This window comes from Artibeus jamaicensis, unplaced genomic scaffold (genome assembly GCF_021234435.1).
Source record: "Artibeus jamaicensis isolate MK-2021 breed Jamaican fruit bat unplaced genomic scaffold, CSHL_Jam_final contig_473, whole genome shotgun sequence".
NCBI lineage: Eukaryota > Metazoa > Chordata > Mammalia > Chiroptera > Phyllostomidae > Artibeus > Artibeus jamaicensis.
The window spans coordinates 1,601,457-1,622,160 of NW_026521851.1; the positions used below are offsets into that span (position 1 = coordinate 1,601,457).

The 20,704-nt window shown below is 41.4% G+C and overlaps 1 protein-coding gene across 1 annotated transcript in view; it reads right to left on the reverse strand.

The window, feature by feature from the left end:
- LYST (lysosomal trafficking regulator) overlaps nt 1-20,704 on the reverse strand; it is a 161,290-nt gene that overhangs the window by 113,285 nt on the left and 27,301 nt on the right. The window contains exons 4-8 of the mRNA XM_053667898.1: nt 12,412-12,502; nt 8,388-10,464; nt 5,951-6,983; nt 4,136-4,297; nt 2,109-2,265 (exon numbers count right to left, since the gene is read on the reverse strand). Coding sequence (XP_053523873.1) covers nt 2,109-2,265; nt 4,136-4,297; nt 5,951-6,983; nt 8,388-10,464; nt 12,412-12,502 — 3,520 coding nt within the window. The remainder of the gene's footprint in view (nt 1-2,108; nt 2,266-4,135; nt 4,298-5,950; nt 6,984-8,387; nt 10,465-12,411; nt 12,503-20,704) is intronic.

Genomic DNA, 20,704 nt, shown 5'->3' on the forward strand with positions numbered 1-20,704 from the left:
TTATGGATATTTTGAAGATAAATGAGTAGCCTTCAAAGTAATTTTGATCTTCAACAGAACTACAAATATTATCAAGAGCAAGTTTGATGCACACGTGGTACAGACTTAGCACATTCCTCTCTCCTCTCTCTCTCTCTCTCTCTCTCTCTCTCTCTCTCACACACACACACACACACACACACACACACACACACACACAGAAATACTGTCCCAAACTTTCTGACCCCCAAACACCTAAGTCACAGGGTGACTTAGGGCAGTTCATGTACTTGCCCATTTCTCTGTGAAAATGTGGCTTGGGTGTGGGTTGGATAAATTCTATATTTTGCCGTCTTCATAAGTGGGAAACAGACACTTTCTCATTAAATATTACATTAAAAAATTTCAACTTATATGCTCTTAAAGAAACCATTATACTCTTAAACAGTTCATATAATTAATAAATTTATAAATTTCTGATTAGGTCAGAATTCTTTAAATTAAGATCTAGTTAGCAAACTTATAAAAAAGAGGAGATCTGTCATTATAAAATCATGTCTGTGCTCTGATAAAACCAACACCATTAAACCAATCGGGGTGTCTGGGGAGAGGGAACTGGAGGAAGGTGGTCAAAAGGCACAAACGTACACAATAAATAAGCACTAGGGATATAACTTACAATGTGGTAACCACAGTTAACATTGCTGTATGATATACCAGAAAGCTGTTAAGAGAGTAAGCCTTAAGAATTCTCAACACAAGGAGAATTTTTTTTCTCTTTATTGTATCTCTATGAGACAATGGATGTTAACTAAACCCACTGTGGTAATCATTTCACAATATATATAAATCAAACCATCATGCTGTGTATCTTACTTAAGCTTATACACTGATGTCTGTCAATTATATCTCAATAAAACTGGAAAAAACAAAAATTGTTTAACAAATCAAGTAAGCTGTATGTATACATGTAACAGGGTTGGCAAAAGTAGGTTTACAGTTGTGAGTATACAAAACAATTTATGCTTATGTTATCATTTATTTATTATTGTGTTATTTATTCACCTACTTTCCCACCCCTGTATACACACACACACATATATTCTTTCAATTTGTGGCAGTTTTTTTTAACTTTTTAAAAAAGATTTTACTTATTGATTGTTAGAGAGAGGGGAAGGGAGGGGGAGAGAAAGAGAGAGAAACATTGACCAGTTGCCTCTTGAGCGTCCCAGACTGGGGACCTGGCCAACAGCTCTGGCACGTGGCCTGACTGCCTATGGAACTGGCAAGACAATGCCCATCCCACTGAGCCACACCAGTCAGGACTGTGCCTGTTTTTTAGTTATTTTCACTGTCTTTTTTATAAAAACAAAACAAAAAAACCTGCTCTGGGTCCATGAGGCCCATTAAGCAGGACATGAGGAATTATTCTCATTTGCTCCACGGGAAGAGAAAATAGACCTTGGGTAAGGTGAGCTGCTATAAACTGCCAGGTCAGTCAAGGTCAGCCTACAAGGAGATGCTGGGCTCTGGTCAGCCCATCTCTTCCCATTCCACCCAGGGCATGAGTCCTGAGACGCTGGACTGTGTGCTCTGTGGCTCCATCCCAAGGCCAGATGAACTGAGAAGAAACCTATGCTGCAGCATTCCTGGAGTCTCAAAAAGATGTCTGTATTCCCTATTATTTAATTTTGATAACAAAGGCCATGAGATGCTCTTCCTCTCAGTGTTTATCTGGACAGACCTTTTTTATGTAGGCCTCAGTGTAAACATAACATGCTTGGATGCCTCCTCTAGTCACCCAGTCACTACCACATCACCCAGTTTTATTTCTTCGGACTGTTTACATCGGCTACTTATTGTCTTTCTCACTAGGATGTATGTGAAAGCAAGGATTTGCCCTCCCCTGTATTCTTAGGTCAATGTCTGTGATAACAAAATCTACCTTGGTGTTCTCAATTGCAGATACGAATGTCAGAATTTACTGTGAAGATCCAACAAAACGATGATGCAATGGACTTCTTAAACTGTAAGGCAATACAAATTCTCAAGTAATATTAATATGAGCCGTTCTGTTCATTAATAATGTGACTGGCAAAGCGAAGCACAAGCACTTCCATGATGCTTACCGTCCTCCTGGGCCTCACTGTCCTCAGGGTTGCTTTCACTGTCTGCTTCATAACCTTCTTCTTCAACCAGAAGTTTCAAACTGCAGCACTGAGCATCCTCGGCTTCTTCCAGAAAATCTCCGGGTTGGGATGACCATTCTTCTTCAGACTGATGACTCTGTGAGATTGGTGCAATTAAAAGGCAAAACTTGTAACATTTGCTCATTTTTAGTCATGTAATATTTATTATGCACATGTCCTTTTAAGAACAAATTGTTTTTTTAAGGAAAAAATCTTATGAACTGATCTTTACCATTATAAATTATGAAATTCACCCAGCAAAATTTTCCAGAATCTCCCAGACAATTTGATGAACACCTCAGAAATGGGTGGGTGGTATCCCTATCAGAACAAGCTATAGGTCATTTCCATTTCAGTGAAAAATAAATCTAAAAATTACATTCTAGTTATATAATGGAAATGACAAAAAACACAATAAGGTGGAATTTACTTCTTATGACTTAATGCTTGTAAATATATATTATTTTTATACATCTGTTCATGAAAAAAGATTTTTCCACAGGATATTTATATATTTTGTAAATTAGATAACCAAAGAGAATATAAAATTTTTTCAAAGGGGTTAAGTTTAAGATTTCATAATGCAATTATCTATATACAACTATCTCAGATGGATACTCAGATGTGATCTCACTTATATGTGGAATCTAATGAATGAAATAAACTGACAAAATAGGAACAAGGGCATGGACACATGGAACAGAGGGGACGGTGGATGGGGGCTGGATGAAAGAAAGTGAAGGGATTATGAATAACCCACAGACACAGACAACCACGTGATGGCCAGAGGGAAGGGTGGGGGGTGCTGTGTAAAGGTGGGCAGGTGGGGGGAAAAGGGGGCATCTGTAATAGTGTCAACAGTAAAAATAATAGAAAAAAAGTTCCAACATTAACTTCCTGTGCAAAATCCAGTGGCATGAAATTTCCTTTTTAATAAAAATCTACAAATATCCTTACTTTAGACAACATTTTTATTTAAAGGTAGAATAAAGTAGGTATTTTAACATTTTTCTGTTAACCTACTGATTCAGTAATATGATGACGGCATTAATAGTGATTTCAGTAAGGTTTATTTTTAATAGATTTTAAAAAAGATTTTACTATTTATTTTTAGAGAGACGGGAAGGGAGGGAGAAAGAGAGGGAGAGAAATATCAGTGTTGCCCCTTAGGCACCCCATACTGGGGACTTGGCCAGTAACCCAGGTATGAGCCCTAGACTGGGAATCAAACTGGCTACTCTTTCATTCACAGGCTGGCACTCAACCCACTGAGCCACACCAGCCAGGGATGATTTCAGTAAGTTTTTAAGTTATGACAAACAGCAACATCAAATATTATGGCAGAAGGTAATCAAATGTCACATATATGGCTAGACTAAGGAATTAAAAAAGAAGTTATATAAAGCTGAAGAGCAGATAACAATTAATTAAAGGTAAAATAAACATAAAAGAAGGAAGGAAATGAACTAAATATGCATCATGGTTTCAGGAAAAAAATTAAATATTTCTTTCAGAAAACAATATTAACATGAACAACTAAAAACTATGATTGCTACTTACTCTGCAAGTACTAGTCATTTTTATGTGAAGTGATTTAAAATTAGAGTGAGTACAGTATTCTGGAAATATCAGCTGCACCACTATAGATTAGATGCCTGAGTCAGAAACATCCCCGAATTATTTAATAAACTACTAGTTATTACATGTACACACCAAATCAAGTAACACATTTCTGTCTTACTGGGAGTAATCCCCAGTCAATTCCAGACTGGGTGCAGAAAAGCATGTCACGTTGCTCTCCTGGTTTTCACAAGGTAGGGCGCTGAGTAAATACTTGCAGCCCAGATGATAGAATGCACCGAACCCTGGCCCACCCGTTCTAACCACCTTCACCCACGAAGTCCCACCCCACACACTTCCGCTTCTGCTGGTCATGCCCAGCCCGCACAAGACAACTGTGTCCATACCTTCTCAGCCACAGCCTCACTGTGGCCAAAGTCTGCTGAGCAGTCCCCCAGAGCAACTCGGAGGAGGGCATCAAAGAAAGGCTTCGCCAGTTCTGTTTCAATCACCTTTGACTGGGAAAGATGGTCCCTTATCTCAAGCAATATGTTTTCCACAGATAAGTTCTAAGGCAAAATAAGAGAGACTGAGAATATCTATAAAATGCTTTTAAGAAAAAAATGAAGTAGTGACAGATGGTAATTTAATAAGTAGAAAGCCAGTCTATTCATCTGCAGTTGATATGAATGTAAAAAGACTATATATGAATACCTAGTCTTACATAAACATCCGACTAATAAAACTAGTATCTTTTATTTATCAAATGTTTTACTTACCTCATTTGGTTTTGTATTTCAATGTATCAGAGATTAATTGTACCACAAAAATGATTAGCTGAAACTTCAGTTTTGATTAACCATCTCTAGATTTTACAAATTCCTTAAGACTCCAAGAAGCACTTATATTCTCATCCTTCTCTCTCCCCTTTTTACTCCTGTGCTTGAAGGGAACTCTGGCTGCCTGTCCCCTACCCCGACATCAGGCAATGAAGCCATAAAAATGGATGAGAAGCTGACGTCTACCTTAAGGAATTTTCAACCCCGTGTGAGGCACAGACCCACACAGACAAGCTCTGAGGACGGCCATACGAGAGCTGTAAACAGTTCTCTGCAAACAGAAGGAGAGAAGGTGCCTGAGAGACCTGTCAAAGATGTCCCAGAGGAAGGGATGTAGGAGAGGAACAATGAGGAACTCACAGGAGACAGCGGGCATACAAACAGAGGGAGGGGATGGGAGGTGGAGGACCATGCACAGAGGTTCAGAGTAATGACAAAGAATGGAATATTGAGGGGTGGTGAGCTGGGGGGGAGCTGGCTGCCCCTGGGGAAGGATGGCAGGAAGTGAGGCAAAACAAGGAAGTGGAAGCAAGACTGTCAGGGGCTCTGCAGCTCTACTGAGGATGTGGATTTTAATTGGGAGCAACATGGGAGCATCAGGATGCTTAGACAGGAGGCAACAGGGAGGCAGCAGGACAGCCTGTGGGGCTGCCGGAACAGTGAGGGGTGGGCTGAAAGGGAAGAAAGGGTCCGCCACATTTGAAGGTTCCTCAGGAGCGGGGCCTGAAACTTCCTTTTGTGTTGAGATGTGCTGGCAGGAGAAACTCGTAAGGGTATGAGGAAAGCAGAGCATGTCAGGGGAAGAATCTAGGCAATGTGGTTTCAGAATAAATGTCCAGCCCCCACCTGACACCAGGGAAAGCCCTGCAGCCTGGGCTTCCCCACAGAGGCTGTCCCTCCAAGAGAGCCATATCGCCCTGTTGCTGGTGAACACCCTTCCCAGGTATCTTAGATGGGGCAGCTCTCCTCGGGAGATGGGTGCAGGCGTGAGTCCTCAGCAACCGACACCCGCAGCAGATGGTGGATGGAGGCACCGGCTCGGGCAGGGGAACTGGGCAGGGCACCACACGGCATCACACCAAGACTGCAGAGTATGAACTACACAACACCCATTATTAATCGCATATCTCATGCCTTTTTGGGCTGGTAACTTTGTCACATGTGGGTTTTGCAGTCCAAACCAAACTATAAACTTCTTGAGGGCAAGAACCAGGTCACCTGCTCATCTGGGTCCTCCATGGCCCCTGGTACCCCGGTGCTAAGCATATCAGTTCTCCTAAAAACTTAAGACTCTTTGGAAAAGGAAAATGATAAACATATTATGACAGAACTTCTAGAACATACCTATTACACCATAGCTGGACAAAAGACAAGCAATATTACCTGATCAGGCAACTCCAATTCCACCTTGTGCTGACTAGCTCTGGAGCTATGAAGACAAATGGCCAGAAGTGCTTCCAAAAGTCTTATGCTCTGAAGTGAGGCCTGGCTCTTTGGACTCGTAAGGACCTTTGCTTCCTCCGGAGCAGCTTCGGCAGCTGCAATTCGACCCCCACTCCCGTCAGAAGCATGATGTGACTCTAATTTACCTACACCTTCCGCACTCTCACTTAGACTACTCAGCTCCGAGGATGTGGCATGACTTTCCACAGTCGACAGGGACGAATCCTCCCTCACAGTGATCTCAGATTGAGCAGTTCTGATGGACTCTTGGTTCTCACTCTCATCTGTGTCTCCTGCCTTTTTTCCTTGCTCCTCTTCATGACTCCTGACCAGTTTCTCTATGATCATAAATATCAACCTGTGGCACACTCGGACACCGCCCAGCCGGCAAAACTGCTCCTGGACAACTGGACTCAACATGTAGATCCGACGACACATGGACCAGACGTCTGCTGCTTGGTGCATGTGCTTGGGAGAAGGCAAGACAAGGCTCTCGAGAGGTAAGCGAGGCAGCACGCGGTGCAGGGGCTCACTGGCTGTGCTGTCATAGCCGGAGGTGTCTTCTGAGTCGTGGGTGGACTCCCCGTCAGAGTCTGCTTCTTTGCTTACACACAAGAATGCCACGCAGAGGAAGAGGTGTATCGTGCTGATGTGAATGTCTTGGTTAACAGACTTCCGTTTCTTTGGGTAGGCGTCTCTGAGGCTGGCATAAAACTTGCTGAGGCTCTGAGGAGAATCTGAAAGTGCCGGCTGGTTATGAAAAGAGATAACTGCATTTAACGATGATGTCAGCTCCTTCTGTTCAACATCCATCCCATTGGTATCTGGAACCGAAGACTCTTTCTGTTGTTCCCCGAGGCTGATTATCAGAGTTTCAAATGCTTTTAGGGAGTGACCTCGAATACCATCTAAGTAATTTAATTCAATTATTTGACTTACTCCATTACAACTTAAAAACAAATCTCTTATTACCCTGTGAGAGGAAAAAAAACCATGTAAGAGGTTTTATATATAGAAAGATCATTTATAAATAGGTACATATACTATTTAAATGTCATTGCTGCATGTGGCATATGCTAAACAAAAACTACCTAATTTAATCAGTCAGTCATCTGGCTTAAGTTCTCAGCTGGATGTGACCAGGATCTCAAATTACCATCCAATGACTTTCTTACTCTTTTTCAAACACTGCATATATGATTTCAGCATTAAAAAAGAACAAACTACATGTGTCCCAAGTTAAATGAAGCAATTCAGGAAAGAAGTTTTCTTCAAATAGCAGATTCTATCCAAATTTTAACTGCCACAACCACCACTCACTTCAGACAGATGCTCTGAGAGGAGGGAGGCACTTGTGTGTCCTTTTGTTCATCTGCCTGCTGGTTCACTAAGGACTTTTTATCAGTTTTAAAGCTGCACCCTGGAAGGAGAAAGCACCCAAGGACAGATCCGAAGATGCTCATCTCTGTCTCAAGTGAGGCTGAGGAGTCCGAGTCACTCAAGTCCTCATAGTAACTTTGATACACATCAGCTCAGCAAAGACCAGGGTGCCCGCAAACACGACAATGAGTTTACCAACTTCAAATCAAAGTCAGTTCCAGTGGAACAATGTCAGAATGTCAGAAATTTTTTCAATGACCGTAAAGATAGTGATGATATATAGGTTGTATTTTATTGTGAGTGTTAAAAACTGTATATGCATTAATTTTGAAGGCCAGGCTACCAATTAGAAGCAAGGTTTATTCATATAATCATTTTTTTAAGTACCAGATTTGACAATCACAAATTCTGGAAAACTCATTGGTGAAATTCTAAGTAATTTTAATTTTCTTTTTTTGCATTTATGCATTTTCTGATTTTTCTACATATAGTACTTATGTAATAAATATAGATAGGTCATTTAAAAATAATAAACTCCACATTTCTACTGCCTCAATAATTAACATTTTATATACATACATATTTTATGCAGTGGTAAATAAGTGAGCAATATTTTGAATTTTGTATATCTTATCAATAAAATGGTATAAGTATTTTCCCATGTCCCAACATGATCTTTGTAACCATTATTTTTAATGACTAATAATTCCATCAGGTACGTATGGAACAATTAATTTATCTTGCGCTGCTACTGATTTTGTCTTCTGTACATTTTCTCTCAGAAATATATTTAAAACTTAGTACTGAGAAATTAAAAACCATGGCTCTGTCCTCTCCTAACAACCCAGTAAAAATAAATAAATGTAAAAAATATCTGACATGGGATGGGAAATTTTTTGTTGTTAAACTACAATTAAATCATACGAAAGAATAAAGGGTACAGACATTAGAAAACATACAACAAGAAAAATGTCTGCACATGTGCACACATACAAACCTTGATTTAAGCAGAGTAGGCAGCGTTTTTAAATAAACCTGCAGCACTTCCTGAGGCAAACACTGGTTCTGATGGCTACAGGCATGAGTCTGAGCTGAAGTAATGCTAAGGTGCTGGCAATGATGGGCTAGTTCAACTCCCCTTTGGAGCACAGGATTAAATATGAAATTGAATAACTTCCACTGAACAACCACATTGCCTTTCTGGATTAAATTGCAAATGTGGTTTGCGATCTGAACACTATGTAATCTGTCTTCTTCAAAAACAAAATCCTGATACGCCTCTAAGGCATCCCATCTCCACAACAAGTCTTCAGACCCGCTGCTGGGCAGGATCCCTTGACATCTGTAGGGACTGGACAGGCCGGAGGAAGGCTCCTCGTCCTGTGCAGGTCCCTGCAGTGTTTCTTCTAATTTGGCGAGCTGTTCAGAGTCAACAGTACAAATATTGCAGGCTGCTTTTTTAATTTTCTGCGGTATCTCGGCGCCTCCTAATTGGTCCAAAATAAGTTTGTTAAGGATATTCAATATATGCTGCTGAAAATTCTTCAGTGCTGGCAACCTAAAAGCATGGAGCAAAGGGAAGATGACGGACTTGGGGTCCATGCAGCAGCACACCCCGACTCTCTGCACCCCTGCCAGCACCTGCACACATGTGCTGCTTAGGGAGGCCTGCTGCAGCAGACGCAGGCACTGGTGCGCACACACTGCCAGGCAGCAGCACCGCTCAGGGTAGCAGACGGCGCCGTCTGCAGCCTCCTCGAATGGGTTCTTGGAAACCTGGTTTTTAAACGCTGAAACCAGAAGACCTGAGAGATCTCTGTGGTGATGCATAAAGTGGGAGTATTCACATCGTCTGTGCCTCTTCCTTGTACACATGGAATGATGAAGCTGCTCTGATTTCACCTTTTTGACAGTGCTCATTATTTTCATCACACTATTTATTAGGGCTTTCAAGTGTTCCGAGGCCTCAGTAGGCACGCCATCTCTTAAAACCAGCCATTCCATTTGAAGAACTGATGTTTCAAATAAATTGAAGCCATGATGCTGAATGAATTCTTGAACCAAATCCATGGCCTGACTGAAGAAGAAGGGATTTGAAGCTGCACTCTGAAGACAACAGATGAGGATCTGTAGCACTCCTTCCAGAAGCTCAGGCAAAAGAAGGGCTCTATGACGATACTTGGAAAACACAAAACCTTCCTGGACCTCCTGTAGTGTTTTCTTCTGTCTTGGTTCAAAAGGATCAAGCTGCTTTTCTAGGCAAACTCTAATTTTTAAAGCAGCTCTAAGCAATTCAGTTAAATTTTTTTTAAGACTTTCTGGCATCATCTCTGCAGTACTAATGTCTACTGACATAAGATACAACACTGTTCGAACAAGCATCCGTTGGATCAAGGCCACAGGTTCTTCAGTCCAACCTGCAGAAAACATCTGACTCTCTGAATTGTCGCTGAGATTACAGCAATCCCCAAAGCCTGCAAGGAATTCAGTCAGTGTGGGCACGACGCTGGCTGCCAGAGCAGAATTATGATTCAAGGTAATATCAAACCTACAAACCTTCTCTAATAAAGATAACAAAACGTGACATAGGTCAAATGGAGAGTTGTTCATGTGACTGATAACAGACAAGGCAGCTGGCTCACTTAACATGTCGGTGTTTGCCTCCTGTCCTGGCATAATGTCTTGGAGACTTTCCAGAGCCACGCTATCAGGAAGAGTCTGCTCTTTGGTTGACAAGCAGTCAGGCTGAGCCATAAACTCACTTTCTTTAGGAGAATGTGTTATGAAAGGCTGCAGCTGATGGGGCCGCCGATGCTTGCTCACTGCTGTCCTCCTGTCGTCTGAATCGGCCTCTGAGTCGGAGGTGGACAGCTGGGTCTTTCTCGCATCTCTTACAGAATAGCGATGGGTGGTTTTACGCTGCCGTCTGCTTTTTCGAAAAACATTTACTTTTGCAGAAACCTGACCCGATGGGGCACTTCCTTCTAAATATAATTTTTCCTGAGTAGATCTTTGTGAACTTGAGTTCTTTTCTTTGGTCAGGATTATATCAGCTGAGAACGGTAGATTAAAATCTACAAAAATGAAAAAGGAAATTATATATGCCTTACTACGTTTTTAAACTCAATTCGTATTTAGTATCCATTTTAGGAGTTTAACATCAGTTTTTTTGTTTTTTGTATTTTAAACTGGGGCTGGTTTCCTTTAGCTATTGTTAGGTCTCTGGGTCACTTCCCCCCACACTTATTAGTTCAAAGGATACAGACTGATTTGGAAACAATGAAAAAGAACAGAATTAGAAAAATAAACCTAATTTAAAACCACATACCTATTGCATTCTCACATCGACATAAGAGACTCTTTAAACCAGAGTATTCAGCACTACTACTCACGCATTTTTACAAATCTTCTCCAATCACGCCATCAATTAAGACACAGGGATATACTATATTTTCAAAAATAGTGTTTAGGTGATAGCCTTGATATAACTTAAGAGCTTTAAGATTTTACAAAGTTATTTCAAAATCATACAACAGACACCAAATACCCTCTAAGACCGAAGTTAAAAGAGCTCTTTCCTGTGTGCACTATGCACTGAACGAGAGCTCAGGGCCACGCCCGGGGGCCTGCTGTGAGGCCAGCCCTCAACACCTGCTTCCTGGGAGAAATGAATACATCCTTAAAAGTTAAAGGCCACAAAACTGGTCTCTTTTTCTTTGCATTATCATGTAATACATCTATATGAAAAATATAGTTGCAATTTAGAATCAGTAAACACCAATCTGTAAATAAGATCTGTGCCTTAATTAAGGGGGGATTAAAAGGAGGACAAATTCCACCGGCACAAAAGATACAGGCAGTCAAGGCTACAGGCCCAAAAAATCACTAATCAGTATCTTAGGTGCCTAACAACTTGTGAATTCTACAAATTCAGAAGAAAATAAGAGCAGAGGGTTAGTGAATCAACAAAGAAGCAGGACAACATTATAAGACATTAGATAAGTCCCCAACAAGAAAGCTCCATATCAGAAATGTATTCAATATGCCACATGGCATTAAAATACGGTATAGAAGGACTTCAAAAAAAATCCTAGAGATCCTTAAACATCTCACAATTTACATATCCCAAAAATGGTCAAGAGAGAAAACTGTTAATCTGTTTACTGAAACATTTAAACCAAGTTTCATACATTTAATGTGATATATATTTTTTAATTTTTTCAAAACAGAAATAAAAAATATGTATTAACCTTAAGTGGAATAATATTTCAAATTTATTTTTTGAAAGCAACACTAGAAAAACTAAAGTGCAAAAGTCATTGATAGAATATGGTAATAGAAAGCAGTCTTTAAAAATGAGCAAAGAAACTTTAATTTCTTCCTTCAAACTTTTCACTATCCATTTCTCAGGTGTTACTTTGCATGCCTAGATTTAATCCTTTTGCTTGTGCTTCTTCATATACTTTTAAATTATTGTTACATTCATGTAATCCTCTAAGAAACACCATGGTTTTTGTATTATGAGAAGAAATAAAAATGTGTTTGCCTAAAGAATTTTTCATATTAAGTATCAAACTAATATATACTGCTTTGATATTTGACTGTATCAACCAATAAGGCAAAAGTAACATTCTTCTAGTGTAAACGTAACGGTTTTAAAAATTTTATCCTTCAATGACAGTTTATATTCAATATTATTTTGTTTTAGTTTCAGGTATAGAGCATAGTGGTTAAACAATAATATACTCCACAAAACAATCCCTCCAGTATTTCAAGTACCCACCTGGCACCATATCTAGTTTTTGCAATATTATTGACATATCCCCTATGCTGTACTTTAGAACCCTGTGAATCTTCTATTCTCTTACTACCAATTTGTACGGAAATAACTTTCCAGTGGAACATTTTTCCCCAGGGGAATTTTGATAACACAAGTGATGCAATAAAGGTAGTGCCTACTTATAGTAAAAGAAGAAGAAGAAGAAGAACGAAAGAAAGAAAGAAAGAAAGAAGGAACATACCTGTTGCCTTTTCTTCTTGAACAGGTATCTTCCACACCAATGGAAGGAGCGACAGAAGAAGAGTAAGGAGTTCTTCTCTACATGTCAATGCCTGTATTAGGAATAAAAGAATCCTTCATGTTCTGAGGTCAGGAGACTCATTAATCACTAATACCCTGTCATCAACTTAACCAAAAACTCCTTTTTTTCTTGAAAGGTTACATTTGAAAATCTAAGAATCAAATAAACCTATCTCAAATCCAATTAAAGCTGTGATAATTTTTCAATTTATAAACCTTTCCAATGACAGAAGAATGTAAGAGTATCTGATGGTATTTAGCATGTTCTTGCTGATTTTTCCCAAAACAGCTGTCACAGCACCATGCACTTTGCAAGAATTTCTCACCTACAAAAAAACAAACTTGTCAGGTGAAAGTAAAAAGTTAAGCCCTATTAATTAGCAAACAAATAATATAAAGTTACTAGAAAAATGTAAAGTCTTCATGCAGTTAAATGTTCAGAGAACACAATTTTAAAAAGAAGAGTAAATATTATTAATGAATAATATACAAAAGAAAGACTTATTAGTGAGGGTAATCCAATACTCGTTGACGGCACACTATGTCCACAGAACTTACTGTCTTACCCATTCTGGAGGAGATGGTCCAAGCCCTGGAGAAGGTCCCCTCATTTGGTCCATAAGACACATACACACAAACGGTTAAAGAACAGAAGGCAGGTAGCAAGAGTAAGTACCTAGGTATGGCACACGTGTTCAGTTTAGCAGAGCATAGAAAGGAGCAATCACATCAGTCAGAAGTGGGGACTGGAGCTGTAGAGCTGGAGCTGGGACACCTGACACATGGTGGTCAAGGAATTAATGACAAGTCATGTTTAAATTCCTCATATCGCTGAGTGGGGAGGGGGCCAGATCTGCATGCTAGAAAGACCACTCTGGCCACTACACAGAGGACAGCTCTGGGGACTGATCATATTTGAGCTGTAAGGGAGAACTGAAATGACTTGCAGTTGATTACCTATGGCTGTAAGGGAGGGAAGAAAGGTCTAAAAAAACTCAGAAGGTTTCTGGATTGGGCCGCTAGGTGACTGAAAATGTGCACACCAAAACAGGAAATTCAGGAGGAGAATCAGACTGGGGGAAGATGATGGAGGTGCTCTTTGGACACACAGTCTGAGATGGCTGTGGGACATCAGAATAGACAGAGTTTTCCAGTAAACAGATATATAGATCTGGAGCTTAAGAAAAAGACGCAAAGGAAACAAAAAGAATTGGGAGTCAAAGGAGTCTCCCAATTGCATCAAGGACACACATCAGATTTCCTAGGGAGGGTACACAGAACGACAGGAGAAGTGTGACGATGACGAAGCTCTGAAAAACAACACTGAAGGAATCAGGTGGCTGTGCTGCATGGAGGCCTGCAGAGGAGACAGAGCAGCAGTTCCCGAAGGAGACGTTCCACAGAGCGCCCAGGGAGAGAGCAGTTCAGGAAGGAGTGGCCACACTTCTGCTGTGGAAGGTGAGGGCAATGGCATTGACAAGTAGAGGTAACTGGTGGCCTGGACCAGTGAAGCCTGCATGGAATGACTGTCTCTTCAGTTCAGTGACGACAGGCTGAAGAGTGAGAGGGAGTGAGAGAGCACACACAGCATTCGGCCTATTCCTTCTCACGTCCTGATTAGGAAAAGGCTCAAAATCCCCAAAAGTCAAATCTGCACTCCTCTTCAGTCTTGGAAGGCCCTCTGTGATGTGTTTCCCAGGGACTTGTCCAGTTTCGGCTCCACCACCACACCCGACCCTCCCACAGGTCCAGCTGCAAAGGGTCTCCCGACCTTTCTGCTCTCTGAGCCTTCCTCACACACACTGCTCTCACCCTCCTCCCAGCTGCCCAACTCCAACTCGCCCCCCAGGTCTCGGTCCCTCTAACCCCCTCAGTGAAGTTCAATTTCAATTTACTTCCAGCCCAGCAGGCGCCTCGCTGAACCAATGGTGTCTGAGCGCCTGTCTCTCTCTTCTGTTCTCACACATGTGGACTGCGCCCCACCAGGTGCCAGACGCACTGCATGCAGCAGAACAAGGATGACAATGTCCACACCCTCGCAAAGCTGACACTCTAGCAGGGAAGACATAAAATAATGCGTACAAATAAGTGTTCAAATAGAATGAAGAAAGTTTAAAAGGGGAGGGATGACAGAGTGACGACAAGCAGGACACTTTACAGCCTGTTAGGATGGGCCACTAGAGCAGATGCACTGAAGAGAAGAAGGCATCCATGCAGAGATCCGGAGGAAAAGGGACCCTGGGAAGTGTAAACAGGGAACCAGGAGAGTGCTAGGAGAGGGGGCTGGAGGGCGCAGGCCAGCAAGTGGGCAGTGCCGGACAGAATGCGGCCTCACGGGCCACGGGCAGGAGTTTGAATTTACCTCCGGATATGATGGGAAGCTTGTCAAACACACCTGCCAGTCCTCCCTCATGGCACAGTCCTCGCCCCTGGGTACAGGCCCAGGTCCTCAGCAGTCACCCCCCTCTGCCACCAAATCCTGGTACAGATGGATTTTTCCAAACATTGTCTGCATAAAAGACTTTAAATTCTGGATTCGAAGTGAAAATTGTATCAAAGGGCCCCATGTTATTTACTTCAAAATTAACAAGTCTAAAGGTGTCTGGATACTACTTCCATGTATAGCTCAGACCTAGGAGAGACCTCAACACTTTTTAGGATGCCAGTAAAATGTACATGGTCTTAAAAATCTGTACCCCAATTGTGGCCACGTCATTCCTGTAGAGATGGAGTCTTGCCCTTGAGCAGATGAACTTGTAACATTCTAATGGAGCTCACAGAAACCTTGAGGGTGTGTGAAGTGCTCTGGACTCGCTGTTCTTATAATTGAGCCCTTGGTCCCCATCAGCACACTGGCAAATCGTCGCCACTGCGTGAACAGGCACTCCTGTCCCCTGGCCTCTGCACGACTGTGGTCTGGAAGTTCTCCCGCTCCTTCCCCCTTAGAAAAGGGCTTGCTCGCTGCCTTCAAGACCCAGCCCCAGCAATGCTGCCCCTTTGAAGGTTTTCTTCCTGCACCAGCCCAAGATCACTGTCCTCCCAGCTCAGGCCCACTGCCTCCATTCCACCAACTGGATTAGTTCTTGAAAGCCATGGGCCTTGAAAACAGAAAGAATGAGAGGGAAGCAAGAGCAAGTTTTGGTTTTGCCACCTCTCCTGACCTGCTGACCCGAGGACACTGTCACCTGTCTCCCTGCTGCCCAGTACAACAGTGGGGCACAATGCTGTTCTTCACACCAGTCACGATCATTTCTACCTCGACTCACCAGTGGGGTGCTCTCTCTGCTCCTCCAGATCTATTACTTTTTTGGGGGGTATTGTTTATTCCCAGGTGTATTTATCCTTTGAGTCCTTAAAGAAACCACATACATGATTCCACCCTTTTCTAAATCATAAAATCTGTTCCTCTTATTTGTGGCCACCGTGGCAAATCAGAACTTGCAGCACCGTTTCAAACCAAGTGGTCACGGTATCCAGAGGAATGGGTGTCAGCTCACACCACCCAAGTGGAAAGGTCTCAACACGCCATACTAGGGAACATAGCCATAAACGGTCCTTTCCCTGGCTAGAAACCACTCCACTCTTCACTTAATGCTTAACATTTTTATGTTTCCCGTTATGCAAGCAAAACAACTGTGCCGAACCTGTTTAAATTCCCCATAGCAATAATAACCAGTCAGAGTAGCCTCCTTCAGCTGGTAGTTTCTTCAGTTCAATTCAAGAAACATATTCACAAACCTACCATGGGCCCGGCACTATACCTTTCACAAGTCTATTGTTCAGCCTGGATTTTATATCAGTCAGCTGTCCTACTCATCCTAGAGGTGGTGATGCAATGAGAGAGAAATGGCAAGTGAGGCGGGAGAAGAGCTGAGACCCCAGACCAGAAGAGTATCACTGAGGCTGCAACCGCAGGTGGGCACCATAGCAGTGGGTTTGGACCTCAGGATGACATGCTAAGAAACCTGAACTGTATCCAGAATGTTATTTTAATTGGTATTAACAATACTTAAATCAGCATTTTGACATGCTAACTAAATTTACTGCTCCAGAGATAAGCCAAAATAAGAGCATTATTTAGTCTTTTATTTCTTTTATTAGAATTTTATAATTATTTCTAATATATGTTGACACATATATATGAACATGTCTTCATTACTACTGTAAATAGAATCTTCTTTTTCTAGCTGTACACCTGTAGCTAAAGAAAATAATATGCCTGGCGGGTGTAGCTCGCCTGGCTGGTGTAGCTCAGTGGATTAAGCACAGGCCTGTGAAGCAAAGGGTCACTGGTTTGATTCCCAGTCAGGGCACATGCCTGAATTGCAGACCAGGTCCTCAGCAGGGGACACATGAGAGGAAACCATACATTGATGTTTCTCTCCCACTCTTTCTCTTCCCCTCTCTAAAAATAACTAACTTTTTTATTTTTTAAATATATTTTATTGATTATCCCATTACAGTTGTTCTATTCCCCCCTTCATCCCCCCTCCCCCCCATCCCCACCATTCCCCCCCCTTTAGTTTATGACCATGTGTCTCAAGTTCTTTAGATTCTATATTTCCCATACTATTCTTGCCCCCCCCCATCTATTTTCTACCTACCATCTATGCTACTTATTTTCTGTACCTTCTCCCCCTTCTCCTCCTCCCACTCCCCTGTTGCTAACCCTCCATGTGATCTTCATTTCTATGGTTCTGCTCCTGATCTAGCTGTCCTCTTAGATTGTTTTTGTTTTAGGTGTGGTTCTTAATAACTGTAAGTTTGCTGTCCTTTCACTGTTCATCTTTTTTTTATCTTCTTTTTCTTAGATAAGTCCCTTTAACATTTCATATAATAAGGGCTTGGTGATGATGAACTCCTTGAATTTGATCTTATCTGAGAAGCACTTTATCTGCCCTTCCATTTTAAATGAAAGCTTTGATGGATAGATCAAGCTTGGATGTAGGTCTTTGGATTTCATGACTTGGAATACTTCTTTCCAGCCCCTTCTTGCCTGTAAGGTCTCTTTTGAGAAATCTGCTGACAGTCTGATAGGAAGTCCTTTGTAGGTGACTGTCCCCTTAGCTCTTGCTGCTTCTAGGATTCTCTCCTTCATTTGAAGCTTGGCTAATGTAATGATGATGTGCCTTGGTGTGTTCCTTCTTGGGTCCAACTTCTTTGGGACTCTCTGAGCTTCCTGGATTTCCTGGAAGTCTATTGCCTTTGCCAGATTGGGAAAATTCTCCTTTATTATTTGTTCAGATAAGTTTTCCACTCGTGGCTATTCCCCTTCCCCTTCTGGTACCCCTATAATTCGGATGTTGGAACATTTAAAGATGTCCTGGAGGTTCCTAATCTCTCCTCACTTTTTGAATTCCTGTTTCTTCATACTTTTCTGCTTGGTCATTTTTTTCCTCTTTCTGGTCCACACCTTTGATTTGAGTCCCAGTTTCCTTTCCATTACTATTGGTTTCCTGTGCATTTCCATTTATTTCAATTAGTTTAGCCTTCATATGTTCCGCTAATTTGTGACTGAAATCAACCAGTTCTGTGAGCATCCTGATCACCAGTGTTTTGAACTGTGCATCTGAAAGTTTGGCTATTTCTTCCTCACTTAGATTTATTGGCTCTGGGGCTCTGAGTTGTTCTTGAGCCATGTTTTGATCTGTTTGTGCCTGTTATGTATGAGGAGCAGAGCCTCAGTTGTTCACCAGGGCAGGGCCGCCCAGGTTGCTGGTTTGTGACGCTGTATGTGGGGGCAGGGTCAGAGAGGGACAATAGCGGTCCCCTCGGCGGCCGCTTCCCCGCCACTGGGGCCTGCATGGTCTGTCTCACTGCTCGCTCCTTCACCGGTTTATCTGCACGCGAATGTGTGACTGTGGTCAGCCCTCAGTGGGTCCGCCCGCTACTCCACACCTGGGATCTGCCCAAGGCTGCCGACGTGCCTGGGTCGCATTCCTGAGTTGGTCCAGTGGATCTTTCCTGCCCGACCCCACTCTGCTGCTGGCTCTCCTCACCTTACTGGTTTGGCTGAAGGGTTCGTTGTTGTCAGACTTCCGTATAGTTCAATTTTCTGTGGTTTGCTGCATTTTTGTTGCTAAAACTTTGTTGTTTTTAAACTTGGTTGTGCAAGAAGGCACAGTGCTTTTACCTACGCCTCCATCTTGGCAGAAGTCCTAAAAATAACTAAATATTTTTTTTAAATATGTTTGTCTCATTTTCTATAACTTTGCTGTACAGTTTTCTGGATGATCTGGATTTCTCTTACATGTCTGTTTAAAACTGGTATTTTTATTTCTCTACCATGCCCTAAGGCATGACATTCAGCTGTCATGCCTTTCATATTCCACTTCATTATTGCATGTCTTTAAAACATGATAGGAAACAAATAGTAGTGGTTATTCTTATGTTGGTCCTACTGCAGAGCTCCTTATTAAAAATATTATTGGTTTTTACAGAATAAGGAATATAGTGATAATAATGGAGTACCTGTGTGCAGTGCTGGGTGGGAACTGGACTTATTGGGGGGATAACTATGTAAATCTTATCACTATGCTGTACATCTGAAACTAATATAATATTGAATGTCACCTGTAATTGAAAAAAGAAGTCATTTAAAATATATTGTTTTTACTACTTTTTGTATACGAAACTCTCTATTCTTAACTTATTTTTAGAGCTTTTGTTAAGAATAGAGGAAGCTGCCCTAGCTGGAGTAGCTCAGTGGATTAAGTGTGGGCCTACGAACCAAACAACCATGGTTCGATTCCCAGTCGGGGCACATGTGTAGGTTGCATGCCAGTTCCCAGCAGGGGACGCACAAGAGACAACCATACATTGATATTTCTTTCCCTCTCTCCTTCCCTTCCCTTCTAAAGATAAAATTTTTTTAATCTTTTAAAAAAAGAATAGAGGAATTTTGTAAAATGTTTCTGAGATCTCAGAAGAGTCTTATTCCACTGATGTCAAACATTATGCTAATAGTTTTTCTTGAATTAGACCACAGGTTGCAATGTGGGTTTTTTGCTTTTTGTTTTTTTGTAAAGGGCCAGACAGTAAGTATTTTAGGCTTTGTAAGTCACATATGTTCTCTGTTGCATATCCTTCTCTTTCTTTTAACAGCCTTTTAAAAACCAGAAACTATTCTTGGCCTGCGGACTGTCCGAAACTAGACTGTTGGCAGCAGTTTTGGCCTGCAAGCCTCAGTGTGCCTGCTCCCCTCCCAGGAAAGAAGCAGTTATCACTCGGCTGTAATGCTCTTTGTTAAGACTCCAAGAGGACTTGTCAGCAGGCGAGAGTACAACTAAGAATCTTGAGGGCATTGTTCGACACAAACCTGCATGCCCACAGTACAGAGAGGTCTGTCTCAAAAACAACAGATGTGGCTTTGGGGCAAGGGGTGAATTCCATTAAAATAAGAGCAAACCCACATTTTTAAAGAAAGTCGTATCATCAAAAAATACTAACAGCTTGCACTAAAGGGACACAGTTCAAAACAAATAGAGTGTGAACAGGTATGCAAATAAGATACAGTAAAACTTTTAAAAGTATTTATAACACATGGTGTGCATACTAGTTCAGTTTTAGTATACTCTGTTGGTAATAAAGCCTTGCAATTTTGTACTCTTTACATCAGAATTAAGCTCTGTCTATATATATTCACAATCAGGGTATAGAAGAAATCAGAAACTATTATAATCAAATATAGAAACAAATAATTTTTATGTTGAAAGAGATCTTAAATCATCCAATTAGATGTACTTAGGTTACTGACAAGGATACTGAGATCTGGAGCAATTAAATATTAAAGTCATCCACCTGCTTAATACTGGAGGCAAAATTAAAATCGAGAATAACTTACTGTTTAAGCTGGGCAAAGTTTCTTTCAACAAACTTGTAAAGGTCTGAGTGTAAACTTCAACTCTGCCATCTCTAACCATTAAAAAGAATGTTTTGTACTATTTAAGCAGAGTATTTTTGCCTAAGAGTAAAGAGATCAGCATGTCTGTGTATAATAAATCATGACCAAATGAGGTTTAACAGAGAACTGCAAATTGGTCCAACATTCAGAAAGCATCATCACAGTTCATCCACATTAACAGAATTTTAAAAAGATATAATAGTCTCGAAAGATATAGAAAAGAATTTGATAAAATCCAACATACACTCAGAATGAAAGCTGGAAATAGAAGAGAACATCCTCACTCTGACAAAAGGCATCTAAGAAAAGCCCAGCACTGACGTCACATTCA